Source organism: Strigops habroptila, chromosome 9 (assembly GCF_004027225.2).
Source record: "Strigops habroptila isolate Jane chromosome 9, bStrHab1.2.pri, whole genome shotgun sequence".
NCBI lineage: Eukaryota > Metazoa > Chordata > Aves > Psittaciformes > Psittacidae > Strigops > Strigops habroptila.
This window is the reverse complement of record NC_044285.2, coordinates 25,694,815-25,716,785: the sequence shown is the minus strand read 5'-3', so window position 1 is coordinate 25,716,785 and position 21,971 is coordinate 25,694,815. Positions and strand designations below refer to the sequence as shown.

At 42.5% G+C, this 21,971-nt stretch overlaps 1 protein-coding gene across 6 annotated transcripts in view; it reads right to left on the bottom strand.

The window, feature by feature from the left end:
* Positions 1-463: 463 nt before the first annotated feature.
* The window catches only part of DCX (doublecortin), a 91,034-nt gene continuing 69,526 nt past the window's right edge, over positions 464-21,971 (bottom strand). For 4 of the 6 annotated variants that reach the window (XM_030497038.1, XM_030497037.1, XM_030497042.1 and 1 more), the window contains 2 exons: positions 14,534-14,631; positions 464-12,348 (listed from right to left, as the gene is read on the bottom strand). In XM_030497038.1, the coding sequence (XP_030352898.1) occupies positions 12,292-12,348; positions 14,534-14,631 (155 nt within the window). In that variant the 3' untranslated portion in view covers positions 464-12,291. The remainder of the gene's footprint in view (positions 12,349-14,533; positions 14,632-21,971) is intronic. The other 2 variants (XM_030497041.1, XM_030497043.1) reach the window with 1 other exon arrangement.

Here is a 21,971-nt window from a genome sequence, read left to right as displayed (position 1 = left end):
GGTAGCGGCGGGAGAACTTGGACCTTTTTCAGGCCTGTGTGGGAAGGCAGAACAAACACAGCGTATCTCAAATATCACCAAACTTCCCAAAGCTGATGTGAGACCATGTGGGCCTTGCCCAGGCCCTGGATGCCAAGACAGAGTTCAGATGCGGGCCACATCTTGCTATTTTGAATCCATGGTTTTGACTGAAGTGCTGTTATGTAGGGAAAGAGCTGCCAGTACCTATATCTCCTATGTGTGACCCACACTGAGCTCATCCCTTCAGTCAAAAGCATGGGTCTTACCCAGGCTGGGCTGTTTCAATCAGGCAGATGTGGATCTTAAGTTCCTCCCCAGTCTTTTTTCTGCATTTGTACAAGTGGGACCAATTTGGGAAAGTTGATGAACCAAAATGAACGCATACCACTGTAATTCACACGTCACAGTCAACACGCACCTGCCAAATAAAAGCATCTGAAAGGTTTTTATCGGCCTAAATATTGAAACCAAATTTTATTTTTTGAAAATGACATTACACACATCTTGCAAATGTACATTTAGATGAGAAAACAATGAGTAACAAATATTGAGAGCAAAGCTATAAAGTGGACAGGTTCTCTGCTGCATGGCATTGCATTACAAGAATACTCAGACCTGGGATGGTTATTACAAGTAGTAAAAACAGTTCACAACACCTCACAAAAATGGAAATTTTTTTCCCTAGAAAGTCAAATCTTCTAACAAAAGGAAATTCTGTTAAGGGAGCAGAGGTGTGGGAGATAGATGTGTGGATCTAGGGACATTTTGTGGTCTTGTGGCAGGGCTTTGTGGGGGGAGTTTAAGTCTATTTCTTCCAAAATCTATCTGTGAGAGTGACCCCCTCTTTTCCAAGACTTGGACCATTTTCTGTCCTCCATTGCCAACAGAGCCACAGCTAATGAACTATAAGCCCTGTGTACTCAAGTCAGAGCTTGGGAGTGTGGAGAAGGAGCTGCCTAGAGAACCCCTAACAACATAAATCCCATACACCATCCCCACCCCCTTCTGCTGCGTATCCAGGAAAATCAAAGTGTGCAAACTCCGCAATCAGGGGCCCTGGGACTGGTCCCATGTAGAACAACCAGGCGGGGAAGCCACGGCCGATGCACCACGTGCCACATGCCTCGGCTGCCACAGATCAGCAAGATCTCATCGTTCACCAGTGACGCAAACTTCCAAAGATGTAACTGGTTCCCCAGTCCAAGCAGAGGCAACAGATGACTGATCTCCATCTGTTTCACCTTGAAAGTTAGAGTCTAATCAAGTGCCAAGGCAAGGCGCTGTGAGAAATAAGTTCCCCGAGAGAACCTGTTGAGAACTGCTTTTCAAACCTCGTCGCAGATCATTTTATTTATGCCCAAATCTGTACTTTACAACCACGAGAGAGACAAAGACAGAATAAGAGAGAGGGAAAGAGAGAGAATCTTTCCAGGAGGAAAGGAAGAGCTAATTAAGAGAAGAGAGGTACAGGACCATGCATTTACTCTCAAAAGCTTGTTCACGAGCAAGCTACCATTTCTAACACTACAACCACTCATCTACATCTGTTTGCTAAGTAACTGAGTTCTACCTACAACTAGGGAGCAGAAGGGGGGTTCTTCTTTTCTTCCCCCTCCCTTTAAAACGTCAATAAAAATGTTTTCTGTACAAGCTGAATGGCACAAAAGGTGGTTAAAATGCTAAATAACTCACCACAAATGGAGAATGCAAAATCAGTTCAAAACATGCATGGACTGTGTACAGGTAAGCAAGGAATCATTGGCATAAAGCTGCAATATATTACAAGATGATACAGTTGAGATCTTTTGGAATAACCTCTGCTTGTTCTGTCCCTTTAAGAGAACTCCATACAAAAGTTCAGTGTAAAGGGAACTCAAGGTATGTATCCAAACAGAAAGTTAACTACGGGCAACATTACTTGTCTGAAGAGAAAAGCATTTCCCCTCCCCTTCCACGCACTCCCCAAGGTACAAAAGTCAACACGATGAGCGTTGCTGCAGGCTTGCCAAAAAGAAAGGTTAAAGAGATTTGTTCTAGGAGAACAAAAGCACCATTTAAATTAATAGCTCTTTGTACAATGTCATTAAATACCTTATCATTTAAGCAAAAACAATCTGAAATTTATCAATCCCAACAAAGTAACCACCGAACCCTCACCACCCACGTGTCCTCCAAGGTTATGTACACAGAGTTTAAAGTATACCAGCTAAACTTTAAACCCAGCTGCCCCTCCAAGCCCCCACCCACTGAGTGACAATAGAAAATACATCGTGGCCTCTCAGTTATATTATATTGCAGCTTTGTAAGTAATGATGAAATCATACAAACTCAATGAATGACCTAAGACAGTAATCCATGATCAGGTTCCAGTTCAGCTGCATATCTCCCTCCCTCAACACAACTTGTTGGCAGAGCAGCAGCTCGGAGCGAGCCGTGTTGCTGCAGGCAGGTCGTGCTCTTCCCAGAAGAGTGGTGTGAAGAACTCGGGCCCATGTGATGAGAGCCACTAACCCAGCTTGTGGTTGTATTGTCATTAAGAAAATAGGCAAAGGCTAGTAACAGCAAAGTCAGCACACTGATACTCCCTTCCTCTGCCTCTAGACTAGACGGTGTCATAAACACAGAGTAGCATGAAGGGGAATGTGTCGTCATTTCAGAGACTAGAAGGAGACTTGGCTAGACAGGTTTCCTCTTTCTAAAAGACCATGGGTGTCTTCTAACTCGAGAATCGCAGCTGTACTAGTACTGCCACAGTGATAAAGCTGCTTGGGTCACACATCATTTAAATAAGAAGCAAACGAACAACAATTTCACATGTCAGAATTCAGCATGTAATTATAACTCACAGGCTTTCTTGTTCTTACATTCAATACTTCTGCTTCACCTTATCTATAAACACCAATTAGCAGTGCAATTAATTCCCTAGACATTCTTCTTTTTAAGGAGACACATCATTAGACATCACACTAAATCTGGAAAAAGCTCTTCTGTTGTAAAGAGAGGAGAAAAGAAAAGGGAAAACCAGCTGTGTGTTCTGCAGCCCCTCAGCGACTGCAGGGTCAGCGTGAGAGGGAGACAGAATATCACTACAATTCAATGGCCACCTGCAAAGGGAAGTGAATTAGACCCCATCTGTATCTACTCTGCGATGGCTGGAAGCAGATGGAGAAAAGCAGAAAGCAGCCATGCTGCAATTTTAAGAAGAACACACAAAAAAAACCCCCAAACAAACCCAAAAAACGAACAACAAAAACCCTACTAAATGTTTCACAGGGATTCTCTGAAGGTAAAATTCATTTCAAGAACTGGGCCTGGACCCCAGCTCAGGGGCCATTTGGTCCATTACAGACATTTCCCAAGCCTGACTCCGCACGTGGGTTTCTCAGAACTCGGGGTTCAGAACCAGGGTTTGGTTCAGGTCCACCCTGCCCAAGTGCCACCAACGTGTTTCATTCTAACTGCACGTGCCAGGCAAATCATTTCACTCTGTGACAACCCCACTGTAAATGTGACTCAGTCTCTATTTCCTATACATAAGTGTTGCAAATAGAGACGGAAGAACCAGCTTGGATAAAAATCAAAAGCAGTCGTGAGTTTACAGGAGTCACCTAAAATGAACTGAATTTTCCTTTTTATGTTCAGAGACATTTGGTAATATTTTTCTCTAAAAACAAAGCCAACCATAAATCTCTATTCTGCTTGGTCCTAGCTGGGTCTTGAGGAGGAAAATACAGGAAGAAATAGAAACGCTGTTTCTAGTACCATAAACCTGCTGGCCTCAGGGCATGTCTATTGGTAGACTGAAGTGAGAGTAAAGTGAGATAAAACCAACACTCTTTAGAACCAGAAAATATCGAGGAGACCCTAATTTATTAAGGTTCCATGTTTAATTTTCAATTCTAAATGTTTTAAGATATTTCAACAGAGAAAACTACTTCTGCTTTATCACTGACTATAATAAAACTATACAAAGTATCTCCTATATATAACTTGCTGTTAGAGGTTCATACAAGAGATCACCTTATAGCTGGGGTCAATGAGGTTTTATTCTCTGCAAAGTCTGCAGCTGTCAGCCAGGAAACTGAATCTGCACTTAAGTAATCCATCACATGAGAATTACTGACAGTAATCAATCTTTGAAATAGGAGACCAACCTTGGACCAAATGGATTCAGCTCCCTTAATTACAGAGGCTTCTGTCTGTTTAAAGTAGCAGAGAATTAGGTGTATTGCGGTTCACTTGTGTTATATTGAGTGTCTGAGAACCTATGGAAACAAAGAGGTGCAATCTTTCTGGAGAGATAAAACGTGTTCAGATAAACCAGCTGTTTTGCCTTTTAGGATTAAATTCACAAGCACTGTAACTCAACTGAATTTAGAAAAAAGATCTCATGAGAGAACCAGTGTTAAACACAGATCCCTTGTTGAGCACGGACTTCCCATCGATTGACTGAACACAGCAGCTCTCATACATGGTCAGGCAGCTCATGGACAAGATCAGCAGCAGCCCCTGCACAGCAAATCAAGGTAACCTCCTCCAGGAGCCTGCCTTGGCTTTTCACCCTGCTGCAAGGGTCGTGGGATGGGAGGCTCAGAGGTGCCCTCATTATCTCTTGCACACATCTGGCCGTTCCCCCGTGTGCCAGGCCTGTCTCCTGCAAGCCAGGGCTGCTGGTAAGTTCCTATTTCTGACCTGATCAAGAGGAATAAAACCAAACCACAGGTTGGTGCTGTCACTCAGCAAAGGGCTGGATCTTCCCTTCCCCCTTTGAGGGATGCCACATGCTGGCAGGAGAGTCAAACAGGAGCAGGAGAGGAACTTCAAACCAAGTTCTCCTGCCTGAGGCCAAGAGTGACCTTATTTCTGCCACAGGGAGCAGGACACGCTGCTGCGGCAGATAGCCTGCATCTGCTTAGATACCTGCAGGGGCAATAGCTCTCTCCACACGCAGCCAGGATCCCCTGCTGCTTTTCTGTCCAGAACCAAGCTGCAGATCCTCAGCTAGCCCCAGCCTCCCCTTTTGTTTGTCCCTGGAATTTCTTGGCTTTTGTCTTTTATTATTCCCACACATGAATGGCACTGACATTTCCAGTGCTCTGCCTCATGCTCTCCTTTCCATTTGATTTTCTGTGAAGCTCAAGCTCATTTCATTGTTCAGTAAATATCTCCTAACAAATGCCCCCTACCATTCCTCTTAGAAACAAGCCTATTTCCTTGTTTCCCATGACACTGGCCATCATGGCATCTTTCTCTAGTGATGCCAACTTTCTTTCTTTCAGCTGACAGACTCTAATTACTGCAGAGATTTGTTAATTCTCTTCAGGCATCCTCCTCCTTCAGTTGTTTGAGTGATAAACTGTCAGACATAGCGAAACTCTAAGCTGGCTCCAGAGTCCTGAGTTACAGTTCATTGAGACACAGAGCAAGAGCCAGAAGAGGTTAGTTCAACTAAGTGCATGAAGCAATGCAACTGAAAGGCAACTCTTTCCCATGTAGCCATCTGGCCATGAACACTTTCTAAACAAGAAAGCTTTCAACAACAGGCCCACTGTTTGCCTGGTGGAGGCCACTGAAATCATTAGACTTATTCATCACTTACAATTCAAGGCTCACAGTTTGAATGGTAACACGAAATGGCCCCGATATGTACATGGACATATCGTGTAACAAAAGAGGGGCAGCAGAGGTCTGGATTCAGGCCAGAGGTGGCATCTCCAGATGAGAGAGCTGGGTTGCTGGAAGTGGATGTGGCCTTGCTCTCAGGGGCACTGCTGGCTCCTCCATGGGATTTGGGGAACTAAAAATGGTGTGTGTGTCTTTCACCATTAATAAAATAACAAAGCATTTGTACAGCATAGTTTTGAGAGCCAGAGCTCCTGAGAAGACTTGCCAAAGACAATGGACCACAGTTTGCTTCTGTAAGGTTTACAGACTTTGCCAAGTAATGAATAAATCTTAAGAGCAAGCTCTTCCATAGCTCTTTGTATCAGCTTATCTCAAAGCACCTTACAGATGGAGGCTAGTACTGTGATCAGCTCTTTATGTGTTGGGATGCCATGGCACAAGGAGAATTGATCTGCCAAGAAGTCACACCAAAGACCAATAGCTCTGAAATCCCACTGCTGAATCCACTAGGTTTGATTCTCTTTTGCTAAGCAGCTCATCTATTGGCCTAAAATTGACATCAGTGTTTTTAACCTTCCCTAAACAGAGTGTCCTGAGGGGCGGATAGTGGTCTGTGGCACCAAAACTCTGCATTTTCATCTGCAGGGTACTCATACCCTGCCCTGTGACTGGGATTCGGTCAGAGCAGCTATGCAATGGCACTGCTGAAAAAAACCCTTTCCATCCACCCATTTACCATCTCTGAGCATCTCCCCTCTTCCTATTAAAATGGGGGGCTTTCGTCAGCTTGGCCCCAACCTTCAGACAAGCATCAGATGACTAGATCTGTTCCAGAGGAAACAGAACTAAACAAGATGAGGGCTCTATACACATTGCTGGCCACAGCCTTTCACTTGGAGGCACCCAGAATGAGAGACACCAGATCCAAAGCCACGAGCAAAAGAGGAGTGTGAAGAATATTTGAGTAACAGAATCGATAACCAATGCACAGAACCCAGCCCAGTTCACTCCACAGGCAGTGAGCAGTAGCTGCACTGTGAGACACAATACCCAGCTCTCACATTAACAGAGATGCCACTGAGGGGCTGCTCAGATTCATACAGCTGGGACAGAGGCATCAGCCAGAAGAAATCTGTGATTCTGGAGACAGTAATTTTCAAGAGCTGGTTGAATAAATGTGAGATGAGCTAAGTATGTCAAGAATCAAAGTCTGTCCTGTCCCCTTTTGTCAAGGGCATTTTTACCTAGACCTTGTTGGGCAAATGCATAGTTTCATTTCTGAAGCCCAAAGCATGTTGGAAGGCACTTAAAGTCTTAACCTTCTTGGTCTCATTACACCAAGTTGGATCTCTTCTAGGTATCTTGTATAAAGCACTAGTCCTGTGGCATGGAGTGACCTCACTCTTTATTTAGATAGACAGAAAAAGATCTTCATCTTGTACCGTCCATTTGCTTCTACAAAGCAGCTCATCAGTCCCAAATGCTGCTCCAGCCTGCTCCCATGAGCAACCAGAAAAATAACTTTGAGCCTAAATCATCACCAGAAAAAAACCCTGTTTTGTTCTGTCTTGGCCACAGTCAGCACCTCGTGCGTGGTGAACACACCTCTATATAGCTTTTCTCTGGTTGTGGATTGTCTTAGCTTGAGGAGACACTTCCTGGACTAATTTTATGCTTACTTTACTTGGCTATTTTTTCTTCCTTTCTCTAAAAATGCTTCTGCCTCTACTATAGTAAAAGACAACTCTCCAGTTGCCTTGAATGGATGTGGTGTACCACTGAAGTCAATGACAAAATACACTCGTGCTCTCACTGCAATAGTCTCACACTGTAAAGTCCATACCACAACCCTGCAGAGAGGATGCAGCTTCCAGGGATGGCTGTCACACAGGGAACAGTGTCTGTGCAGGGATTCAGCATGGCCTAGCAGCAATTTCACCAGGGGTTCTGCGAAGTAACAGGCAGACCAGCGCTGACCTCAAAGTCATGAAAAAGCGAACACAAGGCGTCCTAGACAATACCATCAGTATCCATACTCATAAGGAGAAACTAACACTTCCATGCCATTATTTCCTATGAAAAATGCCTGGGTATAACACAGCTTTGCTCTTTGCCGCAATTCTTGGTCCTACCTCCCTTGTTTCCCCTTCAAAAGGACTGTCCAAGCAAACAAGAGAGAAATAACAGCTACACTGTGTGTGCTGTTTTGTGCATGCAGACGTGTGTGTTTAGCTAAATACAATAGAGATGTGGAAGCTGTTGTCTAAGCAGAATTATTTTTTCTGTTGTCTATGCAAATAACAAGATTAGTGTTTCTAGCTCCTGAGAAGATTGTGAACGATGCAGAGATACAGGAAACACAGACAACGGTGGACAAAAGCTATTCCCATCTCCCACTGCAGAGTGGACCAACGTCAAATCTTACTACCAAACTCTTTCAAGATTACTTCAAGGTGTAGAGTCTTGGCTGGCTCTGTAGCTGGTGGAACTGAAATAGCTCCAAATCTTATAACAGATGAGGCTTTAACCCAGAAACTTCAGGATTATAAATGCTTTACAAGTGACAAAAATCCTAAGGCTGAAGATTTTCCTGTATCGCCCTGATCTTCTACAGTCAAGACCATCACTGGAATGTACGAATACTAAATACATCGGTCTATGCTTGTAGGATTGCTCTAATTCTTTCCTAATGATCATGTGCCAGGTATTTTTACTCTATATGTACATTTGCTATAGTATACTGGATACTGAAGAAAGGCAGATTTCAAAGAAACAAACCCCTACGACTTTAAGAGTCTTTCCAATTTGTTTTTAAATACTGCATTGTTTTAAAGCAAGATACTCTTAGTGATTCAATTAGTCTCTGAAAACACTGAAGGCAGCCTCATGAGGCAAATTAGATAGGGGTTTTATAGCAGAATTAATATTGCAAATCCTCATATCCTGTGGAGTTTTATGTGCTTGTAAAAGTAGGAAAAAAACATAAAAGGTAAACTCTGGAGTATATAGTGGAATTACTGTCATTTGCCCCAGGATCTCATAGGGTCTGGAATTAGTACAGTATATTGAAAGTAATTACTAATTCATTCCAGTGCAGGAAAGCTTTCTGACCAAACCCCAGCTTATATCTTGTGAAAACTCAGCAGGACTAAAGCATGTGCTAAAATTTAAGCATGTCTTTAAGCTCTTTCCTGAATCAGGGCTGTCCTTACATTTAAATGACTAAGGTACAATGCCTGTGCATTGTTTCTCTTTGTATTCAAATCTATGTTAGGGATCCTACAAAGCCAAAGATAACTAGTTTTGAATGTAGGTAGCATTCCACATGCATTTCTGTACAAGAACTCATGCAATATTGGCATTAATACAGACTTAACTATATGTTACAGCTGAAATGCTCACTGACTTCTCCTACTGCCCTGGCATTTCTACCTAGAAAATTGCTTTTTAAAACTTGGGAGTTTGACCTCATACCCTGTTTTCTTTGCGGCTTCTACTGGTTTGAATGGCTATTTTTCCCACTGAACAATTATTTTCTTCTTCTTTTAGGTCTTTTCAAGGTCCCCTAATTCCCTGAAGGAACTGTTGGGCTCAGCCCCACCCCAGGATGATCCTCGTGCAAACAGAACTCCACTCCCCAGGGAGCTCTGGCAGGATCAGGTTTTAGATGTGTCACTAGCTGCAGCTCGGGAAGAAGGCCTCAGTGATTCCTCAGCACGCTCCACCAGGAAGAGCATCCTCAAATAATCTAACACTACCGTGGCAGGAAGGAAAGGAACCACTTCTCAACAGCTACCTCAACAACCATCCATCCAAAGGTTCATGCACCCCGTGGGATCCTGCGGTATCTTATACAAACTGAACTCATGGATACTGGAGGAAAACACATCTTGCACTCCTTTTCTACCACCATCAGCTCTAGCAGTTCAGTTTCCTTATGGATATCAAGGATTTAGGTTTTCCTGGTGGATCTGTGGTCAGTGTCCCATACTGAATTAGCAAGAGAACCTAGATGTGATTTCATGGCTGGTCTCTTGGTTTAGCAGAGACTCAGAGGGAAGGTGGCAGGACATGCTAACCCTGACAGTGACAGCAATGGCCTGTGTCACTCAAGTGACACCACCTTTGACTGGAGTCCAAATCCATCATCTCTGACAGGCAGGGTCATGACTACTAGTCAGGTCCCTGGAAATGCAGAGACTTGGGAAGGGACCCTGAGATTTCCACCAACAGAGGAGAGGGTAAAAGCATGTCAAATTACCTATCCTGCTAAAGCCTTTACTAAGACAAAAGCTCTGATGAACAATATTGTTAGCATAACCACAGCCTTTGACATCCTTATGCTTAAAAAGTCGTATTTTCTCATAACCAGTGTCTACAGTAGCATCCACAGGATTAAACGGCCAAAAAATAGCACCCATAATCAAATCTGCACCCAGAATACTTCAGCACCTTCTGGTAGAGGATCTGAAAGCACTTTACAAATGTTGACCAACATTTGGCCTCACAACCCCCAGTGAGGTAGAACAGTGCTGTCCCTGTAGGGACAGACAGACAGATTGAGGCACAGGGTTACTAAGAGACCTGCTCCCATTCAGACACTACATTTAGCAAAGCCAAGGGCTGAATGAAGGTGTCCTGACTACTGCACCTATGCTTTGTCCACACTACCACCCTTTCCCCCACAAACCTTCAACAAGAGCCCTTAGCCTTTGAACCAAAACCAGGATTCTATGTACAATAGGTGAAACGATCCTTTAGCAGTCACATAGTCAGTTATTCAATTAAATGAAGTTATTTGTGGGAACAAATGATTTCTTGTGCAAAACTCTGTGTGTAAATGATCATGCACTAAGACTACTGGGTGCAAATTTGGTGCATGATAACTCCGACCCCTTGATTAGTCCCAATCCTGGCCTCTCTCAGATAAATCTCTTTTTCTAAGTTGCATTAAATGTATCATCACACGAACCTTTAAAGATGCAGCCTGCACAGATTGTTCCATACCAGCAACGCAAGCAAACAAAATGTGGAGTGGCTTTGGGAACAACCCAGCATTCATGTAGCATCAAACATCACAACATTATAATTCATTCTAATCACAAGGGGTTGCAAGACAATAGGGAATAGGTGTATATGTTGAGATATAAAAAAAAAATAGGCAAATAGAGCAACAAAGAAAGATTTGATTGCACAGATTTCATTTAGGTAAAGTTTCATCGAAAGCTTATTCCATGAGGAAAGGAGGCGATGCCAGCTAGCCTAGGACAAAGCTTCGGCGTAGTAAAAACCACCAGCCCTGCGTGAATACATGAACTTTGCATTCTGTAGGAGTCATTGCTGATTAATAAAAGCAAAAGGTTTCTCTAAATACAGTAAGTTTGTTTTTGCCAGATAGAAGAGTTCCTTAAAATACGGGTTTTGAACACCACAAAATCCCATTTGTTATAGAAGTAGAGAATCTGGCCATAGTCAGGAATACCGAAGTGTAAAAACCCAAATACGTAGCCCTAAACATTACAAAAACTATCAAAACATTCAATATTTTGAATTGACCTTCCCCCCTCCCCCCATGTGTCTGTTCTGGCAGTGATTGCAAGATTTCTACACTGAGTTGTTGGTATAACTGTGCTGCAGCTGTTGGTTGGTTTTTTTGTACATTTTTCTGAATGTGTTTTTTAAACAAAAGAAAATCACCAGCTTCTATACAAAAGAAGGAGCTCGAATCCTTACTCCCAAAACACAGATACAAGCTTTTCCTTTATAAAAAGTGTATTGATTTTTTTTTTCGCTATAAAAAGTGACCTGTAGGGTGTCAAACCTGAAAACAAATGTTCACAGTGTTTTCAGTGTTGGCTGTTTACAAGGCATTACTGATACAGAGATAGAGAGATACCATAGGGTAGGTATAACAATTTGTGCCCAGCCAGCAGTACCTTTGGATCCCATGAAAGGTGTTCCACTTCACCTAACTCAGCTGACTTCCTTTCTTTTTGCTTAATCATAAATAAAATCCCAATATTTGAATCACTATTGCACTGACCTTCCTTAGCATCTTGTGCAATCATCCCTAATCTCATCCAAGCTTCTCCTGGCATCTCAAGCATCAAATTGGTAAATCATTTCCCTTCCTGCCCTCCGACAATAAAAACAAGACTAGTTAGTATGCAGGTGCTAAAATCAGGGCTGCAAAGGAGGAGCAGGTTTGCTGGCAAATGTTGGCAGTTTGGAGAGGTGGAGGATATTATGTGCTCTACTTGAGCTTGCAAATTCATCAGCAAGCGATCCATCTGCACACTTCCAGAGGGAGCTACTTTACTACCACTAGGAAAATTATACACTTGCAGCAGAAGAAGAAATAATAGAAGCAAATGGGAAATGCACAGGATCATTGGCATATTGGCCCCAAATTTCTCGCAATGTCCATTTTGCACCCCTGTAATTTAGAAGAATGGTATCCCTCTATCTCTATAGACTGGCAGGTGTTGATTTGTGGCACAGAGGATAAATCACAGAAAAAAAATGACATATAACTGTGTGTCCTTTGATTTGAAAGCACCAGTCACCTATCTGCTTATTTTGGCAGAAGTATTCTACTGTATCTTAAACATAGCTTGCAACGTGGACATTTAGCTTCGTGTCGCTTTACATGGAATCTCCAAGGGAATCGGAGTCATCCAAAGACAGAGGCAGATACAAGTCCTGTAGGAAGAAAGAAGAAAATGTTAACTCACACCATCAGTTTCCACCTTTGGTCATGCATAAGGAAGCAGTCAAATGGTCCAGTTCTGTGCAGTTCATGGGGACAGGGTGGAAGACTCGTGCACTGGTTACTGGACAGGCTGACCAGTTGTCCAGGTAGCTCGAGGCCAAAACCAAGGCAGGTTACTTGCACAGTAGAGCAAGAGGATCTTGGTACCAGAAGAAAGAAGGCTGTTCCGTGACAAGTTTGAGAGGACTTTTTTTGTCACTTCAGGATCAATGTGTCCATGACAGTACATGCGTGAAAGAGCAGGACCTTTCATAAACAGCTCTCTCTGAACCTACGTCCACAGTAGTGTCTTACCTTGATTTGACAGCTACCCATAGGACAAACCTCTAGGAAAATCACACACTCCATGATTTAGTCTTTATTTTAAGTCATTAACAATCATTTATGATCATTTAGATGGGTTAATAAAATAATCCCAAGCTTATGATTTGGATCAAATGCTGAATGTAAAGCTTTTCCAGGTTCCTGTCTGGGGTAACCATCTTATTCTGCTTCCTTCAAGTTCTGGATGGAACTAGGCACACAACCAGCTCAAGGGCTAAGGGTCTCCTTGGACCTTTTTGAGGTCTGACCCACACACAGGTAATAACTGTGAGCAAAATGAAGAAAAGCCCAAATACACAGAAAGGAAATTCCCAACAATCTTGATATAAGAAGAGGTAAAATAGGACTCTGTGGTAAACTCAGCCTAAGAATTTATCATTTGAGCTTTAGGAGAAAAAAAGAAAAGCTATTTCATCATAAAGCAGGAAATTGCTTCTGGGAGAAAGACAATGATGCATGAATACTGTGGTAACCTAAAATGCTACATTAGTGTTTGCTGACTGGCTTAACTTAGTGGAGAAACTCATAGATGGATTAGCTTTGCCCTCAGCAGTCACCATCTATTACAAATGTTCTAGGGGCTTCACTGGAAACGTCATAAATCAGCCAGCTGAAAACATAACATAAAGCATTAAAGAAGGTGAGTTTTACTTGTCTTTACCAGGAAGCAAATCCTCATCTCCAAAGTCCTAAATGTGATAGTGTTTGGAAAGTATTTTAGGTTCTTAAAACAGGCAGAAGCAAAGGATGCTTTACAGCATTACTTTTGCTGAACTATTGTTAAAATTCAGACTATGGGCCAGATTCTGTTCCAAATAAGAAATTAATAATCAATCTGGACCCATTGTGTTCAAATTGCTGCATTTCCTCAGACTTGGACTGAGCAGCTGAGATCAGAGTGAAGTCCTGAGGAAAACACAGATTTCGTTTGGATTCAGCTATTTTGTTAAAGATAGTCAAATAAAGCTGAGTAACTACAGCTGAGTAACTACTACAGCCTCTCCATATGTTGGGAATATTTTAAAGATGTGGTATTTGAGAAGCCAAAAGTCCACCTCAGGCTCATCCAGTACCATTCAACCCCATGTCCAAAGGTCTGCAATCCAAAATCTTACACGTTAGAGGTGTAATCTACTGGACTTTCAGGTGTTCCTCCCATTGACTTCTCTGTGCTCTGAATTATCTATGAGGCAGCACAGGTTTACTGATCTCTGCTAGGCTGCTGTGCTACCTGGTAGACACCCTGTTTGTTACCAGCAAAAACAGCTACTGCACCAGAACACAATTACTACCCCAGCTGTAAAAATCACTTGTTTCATGTAAAACAGAGCATGGCCTTAAATAATTAAAACCAAAAAAATCATTGAGAAGCATCATTAAAGTGATGTCTCAGAGCTGCAGTAACATTTGCATTTCTTCTGTTTAATGGACCAGATTTGCCAACACTTAAGGCATTTCAAGACACGAGGATTTATATGAAGATCATATCCATTAATAACTTGTGAACTTTCTCAAATAATGGTACAAGCTCAGGGTTAAGTAATCTCTTCCAATCCATATGGATGATCTCCAACACAAATTAGTAACTCCAGTGGAAGAAACAGGCCAATGATTTGTTGTTCCCCATCTTGCTAGAGCCCACAGTGACAACCCTTTTAGATAATGGGTCAAATTCTCCACTGTTCCAACATAAGGAGTTGTGCTTTCAGAGAATACAGTCATGACTTAAATGTCATACAAATCTGAGTAGACTAAGGAAGAAACAGATGTAGTAAGGTATAAGAAACGTAATACCTTGTGCTTACGGAGGCTCCCTGGGCTGGTTGGTGTGGAGATTGGGGACTGCTTTGATTTGGGTGTAGACAGCTGACTGCTTGAGGTCCCATTTGCTGTCAGAAAACAAGACAGAAGCTAGCAATCAGATCTTCTTTCTCCTTTGGGGAGATGGAAGGTATCCAAACATTTAACACAGAAATGCTATAGTTTATTCATGTTAGGTAGGAGTTAAAAAACCAAGCAAACACTGTGGCTATTCACACAGCTTAAGGCATTCAGCTGTTCAGGCTAATAGAGTCTAAACCACAGTGAAATACAAAATATATTGATGGAGTGATATTTTATACTACAACTATTCACCATATTGATCCAAGATACACATCACCAGAAAAACAGAAAGACAAGTTCTGTGTTCTCGAACAGTGTAATGCAATTGAAACCACATGGCATTTAAAGGCATGAGTGGAAACCAGAGGCTGCAGATATCCTGGATCCTACACAAGAAATATTAGATATCAAATATACACATTACAAATTAGACAAACAGCTGCCTGGAACACCCTGGATGCAGTTAGCTGTGGCTGGGATTAAATGACCAAAAGAGCCCTTCTGAAGCCCTGGTGTAAGCGCAGAGTGACATGTTCCTTTTCACCTCTCTGGGGAGAGACCAGAGCTGGCTCTGGTGTTCCTCCACTGCCTGCATCCCACACGTGAACATGGTCCATCAGGGGCAGGAACAGGAGAATCGCATCAAGCGATGATCCTCTTGCAGAGATCAAAATCTGGCCTTTTGGGCTGCTTTGTTTGTTCGTGTTGCTTTGAAGAAAGCACAGTTACTCTCCATTAAAAGAAATATACGATTCATTTAAACCAAATGGCTTTTGGAAGGGCTGTTTGAACTAAAACGTAAATAATATATTATGCAGAAAAAAGAAGGGAAACAAAATGGAATAAGTATAAATAAATTTTTTCCTACCCCTGATGTTCTTTGAAGTGAGCTGATGTCTTTGCTAACTGCCAGATGTCACGATACGTATTTCATAAGGGCATACCTACACATAGTGAACTTGGTCATTCGTAGGTTGTGTATCAGCTCCAGGATACAGACCCTCTTGTTACCAGGAGTTGTAAACACACAGCTCCACCAGCATAAGCAGCATTACTTAAGGGATGGAAGTTCAAACTCATGCTGGCTGTGTCCAAGTATATTGTCTTTTTTGGCTTTTTGGTTTTGCAATCCAAGCAAGCTGGAGGCCTTAGGAGCATTAAACTACATATTCCAATCAAGTCTACAGAAAGTGACATTTCCCAAACCTACTCCAGATGTTAACATATACAGCACAAGCCACAAAACTAAACCCCAAATATTTTGACTGTCATTTCCTTACATGGCAGTAGTGTTGCCAACCCTCCAGATAACTACACAAATCCCTACCCCTTTTAAAGAAAGCATTTTTAATTGTGTTGATGGTTCACACAGAGGGAAAAAGACAAGCATATGATGAGCCAAGCTTGTCCTGCTCTCTGAGTGCCCAACGTCTCTCTATACCATTGCTCTAACTGTAAAGGCGCGGGCACAAGAGGATGGATGATTTCAGCATATGGGACTTATGCTTTCAATTATAATAGCTGAATAAGCAAATCAGTTATTTAAAATTAAGCAAGTAGTTGCATGTCTGGAGGAGACCTAAGAAGAGGACCACAGAGTAAGAAGAAGGTGCGTGAGTGTTGTATTTTTAAGAGCAAAACCAGCATAACTCTTGCTTTAATGACTAAGACAGCCTCATTCCTCTTCTCTGTTACCTTCTTCTGAGAAAGAGGGGTGTAGTTGAAGTTCACAGTATCACTGGCCCAAATGTAGTGCTTATACACGTGAACTCAAAGTGTAAAGAAACGTGCTCTAAGCCACGGGACAAAGGAGGAGCTGCAGGCATATTAAAGAAGCTCAGACTCAACAGATTCATGGTGGTGTGGGCCCTCTGCTTTCATATCTATCATTTCTGTGCAGAAGGCACTATTGGGAAGAGGAGGCTATTCATCACATGTAGCTCTTTTCCCATGACAAATGCACTTCACCGAGGAAATAGATATTTCTTAAAAGGTGGTAGAAATAATGATTTATAGATAATTGGGGAACAGAGTGACCCTTCACCTCTCCATTCCACTCAGATCATTCTTTATTGGTGGGGGGAAAACTAGTTACGGAGACCCAGAAACTGTTACACGCTGCTCCCTGCACGGTGATATGCCACTCTTCGCTTTGCTCCTGTTCTATAAAGTGAGCTGCCCTCCAGGCTGGTGGGAAAAAGAGTAGAGTTCACTAACTACATGCCATATAATGAAGGCAATTCAGAAAAAAAGAACTTGGATATCTTTCATGTGTTTTTTTCACCAAGTGACTCTGGGTTTTCTATTCAAGAAAATGTGAGGTACAACAGCACTTATAGAATCCGTGTTAGCTAGAATCCACCTCTGATTGCTAAAATGCCTCTTCCTTTCTTTATTTCCAGTTGCCACTGATCCTGAGGCAGGAAGCAATCCTTCCTAAGATGAAGCAGACCACTTAGCAACTCTACAAAGAAGCCAAGTTTCCCTTCCACAAGCAGGAAGACTGGAAGAATGGCTAAGAGTCAGTGTGCAGCAAACAGATGTAATTGCTGCAGGGGAGAACAGAAATTCCCTAATACAATGAGACTTTTAAGTGCTACAGCAGGGATGTTAATATTTTATGAGCACCAACGAAAAACCAGATGTGACATCCAAACCAGAAATCCAGTAAGACGGATGTATATCATTACAAATACACGCTAAGAGTCTTGCAGCAGGAGCAACAATTAAGAAGCCCGGTTTAATTTTCTCACTTTCTGCTAATGAAGAATACTGTTCATAATCTTTGCACACATTTCTTCTGAACTCAAATGCAAGAAAATAACAAGAGGCAAAGGGCAGATCCCGGGTGGTGTGTAATGCTGCTGCTCCACTAAAATCTGCTGATGACTTCGGGTAGCACAGGATCTCAAATGAGCTCGGCTATTGGAAACCATTCTGTATAACCAGCTTGCACTTGAATTCATTTGGGTTTTTTCCACCACATTATTGTTTGTGTATTACATCTTATTTATGTCATTGTATTTGTTTTGCAACCACAATTTACTTTAAAGCCCCTTTGTGCTTATGACACATCCCTTAATTGCATGAACATGTGCACTTCCTTTTTTCCCTTACCTCCTTCAATGCACAAGACAATTTGTAGTTGGGAGATAAATCAGGTTTGATTTATGCAAATAAAAGGGAAGACAGAGAATATAGCATATAGAATATATATGTTGTGTTTGAGATGCTGAGAGATCCAGGGAAACTGAATTCTCTGCCTGTTTCTCCCACAGATATTTTAGCCAAACTTCTCATGTGCAATTGTTCCTTGAGTGTTGCTCGGGTTTTCTTGGATGACTGGGACTCTGGGCCTGAATTTCCAACAATGACCAGCACTGAGACCTGTAGATGAGGTTGAACTCACATTTCTATCAATGGACAGAACTGGAAAAAGCAGGGCCAAGTATCACAGTGAGTGCTCAAAATGTGTGGAGGCACCTCTTTGTCTATCAATTTGTAACACAAGGTTAATATTCCCCGCTCCAATGGGGTTCCCAATGAGGGTTCTGCAGGTGAGTTCCTACTTTGAGGAGTACATGCTTGTACGTCACAAGAATGAGAGAAAGCACCATGAAATATGTGGATAGCTTTGTCTCCAAGGCAGAGTTTGAAGTGTCACCAAAAAAATAAAGAGAGGCAACAACCAGAACAAGGATAGCATAAAGCAGATGTAGAAATAGCAGCTCATTTAGTGGGTACAAGCAATCCTGGCCCCCAGGACAGAGAAGCCTGTGGGAAAAATAAAGACTCCATTGTAGTGTTCATTCAGGAGTAGAAGAATTCAGATTGCACAGGCATCCTTTGCTCAGGCACCTCCTAACTTCCAAGCACTTGCTCTGCAGTGCTGGCACCCTTTTCTCGTCACGTTTTGTGAGGGTGATCTCTCCACTGGATGCACACTGTGGGTTGTCAGCTAGCAGAACATAAGTAAGCACAAGTGGGATAACAAGCTGCTCTATCTTGTGTGCAATCCAAAAGACATCTGCTGCCTTTTTAACACATTCATATATAATGACCCTGGGGAGCCAGATCTGCAGTCAGGACAGACTGACGTTCTGTATCTGTTTTGCTAATTGCTGCTGCCTTGTGAATATGCTTTTGTCCCTCTATCCAAACCCATCCGTTGGAGGAGTGAGAAATTAAAGTCCTGCAGCAGTGTCTCAGAGTCCTGCTCGTGGGCTGAGCCAAATCAGGGCTGTTAGAAGGAATAGGACGGTATACTGCAGGTGTAGTTTAGTCTGGATTTTATTGCTCTAAGCTATGTCATTTAGCAAAGCTGACTTCACAGAAAGAAAAATAGAGGTAGAGAGAACCATAGAAGCTTTGTAACTCCAATTCTCCGCTCTAAATTGGGATCAAATATATTTGGGTCATCCCCAGTAGAGATCTTGTATTTTAAAAGCCCCAAGTCTGTCAGGGACTTGCAGGCTCCCTGGGAGACCTGCTTCAGTGATTAAGATGCTTATAATTGAAAGGTGTTCCTAATATTTGACCTGTATATCCCTTATTAAAGATTAAACCAATGTCCTGCCTCTATCCCTGACAGGAACACAGGAAAATTGGTCCTTATCCTCTTTTTAATACTTCAAATGCATTTCAAGAGTGTTAAATTGTCCCTTCTCAAGCTTCCTTTTTTCCTAAGCTGAATCAGTGCATTTTCTTCAACCTTTCCTCCCAAAGTAGTTTCTGAACCTTAGGAAATTTCTTTTGGATTTTCTCTTTTGCCTATGCCTTTCTTAGCATGTTCAGTCCATGCAAAAGCACAGCAACCCAAGCAAGCTCAACTAAGACCAGACAGAGACACCGATCCCTTCCAGTCTCAACTCACACCTGATATATGAGAAACCGGTTCAGCTCTACCAGCTAACATTTGGGAGACAGAGAAGAGAAAGGCACTTGGATATATTCCTGTAGAGGGAGAAGTAAAACCCTGTTGTGTTTTGCTAATGACACCTTGCTAGAAGCAACATACTGGGAGAGTTGGATGGAGGATATAGTCGAAAGACTGCATCCCAGCTCCAGCACAGGGATAGGAAACTAAAGGATATATTGGAAGCCCAGTGGGAACTGGTGGCAAAGCAGCCAGGGCCTTCCAAACAAAATGAACCAAGAGGTGAAAACAGCCCCATGATGGAATGATCAACACAGTGTCTGGAGGAATAGCTGGATCAAAACAGAAGTACACTGGTATTGCTGAGAAAGTGTATATATATATAGGTTGGGGTTAATGAGAGAAGGAAAAAACGATTCCCCTTGGGAATATAGGGACTGTGGTCTATTACCACCTGTTTATAGCAAGACACTTCATTCTTCATCCATTCATCTAATGCTCATTCATTCACTTAATTTTTCATTCATTTAATGACTGTATGGCAAATAAAGAGGTAGAAGCACGGTGCCAAGAAAACTGTGTTTAACATGTTTCTATGGATGAGCTACTTCATTGTTTGACTATCCTTGGAGCTGAAGGGCTCTGGCTGCCCAGAGAGACATATCTAGGCAGGAAGCAAATTACCTCTGGCGGAAGGTAGCAGTTCAACCAGTGAACTCGAATCAGTGCAGCAGGAGCTGACACTCTCTATTGTGGTTGCACTTCTGTGCACAGCCTTTTGTCCTGATGTTTTTTAACAAAATATTTTGTTTCTGTGTTCTTTGTTGCTCCATGTTAATCCTTGTTATTTTGGAATGGGAGCTGACGACTCCTTAGGTGGCTCTCTACCAAGACTGCTGTAACAAGACAGTCAAAGAATACATTACAGTTCACATCTAGATGGTGATAGCAGCTTAGATGCTGCTAGAAGCTTTTCAGTGCTAGATCTACAGACTCACTACAAGTATTTCCTTCTGTATTCTGACTCAGAGGTGGCCCCAGAGGCCACAGTCAGGAGCAAAGCTTTGGGTGCCATCACAGGAAACTGGACTCCAACCAGCCGTGCACTCTCTCTATCTCTCCCAGAAAGCTAGTTATACCTGGATCTATGTTTCTTACTAAGACATAGATCACTAAATCCATAGCCAAAACCAGAAGGCGCAAAGGATCTCAAAGATGAATGGAGATCGCTTGGCACAGAAGGCAGATCCCTACACAGAAAGCTTCCAGGCTGACAGATCAGCTCAAATGGGAAGTTACACAGTCTATGATGATGGCTAACACAGCATCAGGCCACACAGTTGGACTCATTCACCTGCATAACTGACAATTTACTGCAGCAGGATTGAAAGCATTAGAGTCTGCAGGCTGCTGGAGCAGTCTCTGATCCACTGGAGTGTGGATAGTGGCCTTGCTGGAATGTGGCTTGCTCCTGTTGCAGCTCCGGAGCACGCGCTGCAGTCACTCTGCTGCTGGAGATGTCTTTTGTCTCTGGCAATCTGTGAGATAATAGCTTTGATTTTAGCAATATTATTCTCCAAATGTTTTCAGAATACAGAAAAAGCCCCAGATAAAGAGTCTTAAAGCTCCTTCCTGTGCATGATTCCACAGGTAGATTACAGAGCTCTCTATACAGATTGGTTATCACTGTCTTGTGATCATTGGGAAAGAAGACATGAACAGCTTAAGTAAGGTGCTCAAAGCCACGGAGTGAGCCAGTGGAGAAGACTGGAATAAAACACAAGTCCCCAGCGACCCCAGCCTGTGTGGAGGACGGCTGCTGCTGTGCACAAAGCATTTTCACAGCTTTGAATAAGATGTGTTTTATTTATGTTGACACGTAAAGATGAGAAGCATTCCTGCAGCAAGTGGAAGGGAAAGCGGATGCGATGTTTGCACGCTGTCAATGTTACACCCTCAGAATTAGCACTAGCAAGCTCTGCTGAAGCAGTTTTCCCCTCTTCTCTCTGTGCTGTAACAGTAGCTTATTACTTTTGTCCACTATCTGCTGGCAACACTGAAGCTCTTGCCAAGGAGTGAGGCAGAGCTGTGCATGCACAATCTGTTTTAAGCCTTGGCTGCCTCTGTGGGCAATGCATGTGGACCACTGTCCACGTGTAAACCCACTGCACGCTCATTTTTGCTGCTGATACATTATGTACCATTTTCCCATATGCTTTAACAGGGAAATGGAATAATCAGGATAAGAAATGGAAGAATATAACATCCCTTTCTGTAACTGTGGTGTGCTTGTAATGAGGAGGGTTCAGACTTCTTCCACTCAAGCAGCATGAAGATTTACTTAGGAATCTGCATTTACATATGCCACAATGGCCTCACAGACTATGGTGGAAACAAATTATACAGAAACCTACATGGAAAAGAACAGAAACTAACAACTCAGAATCAAAAAACCTCCAAGTTCTGATA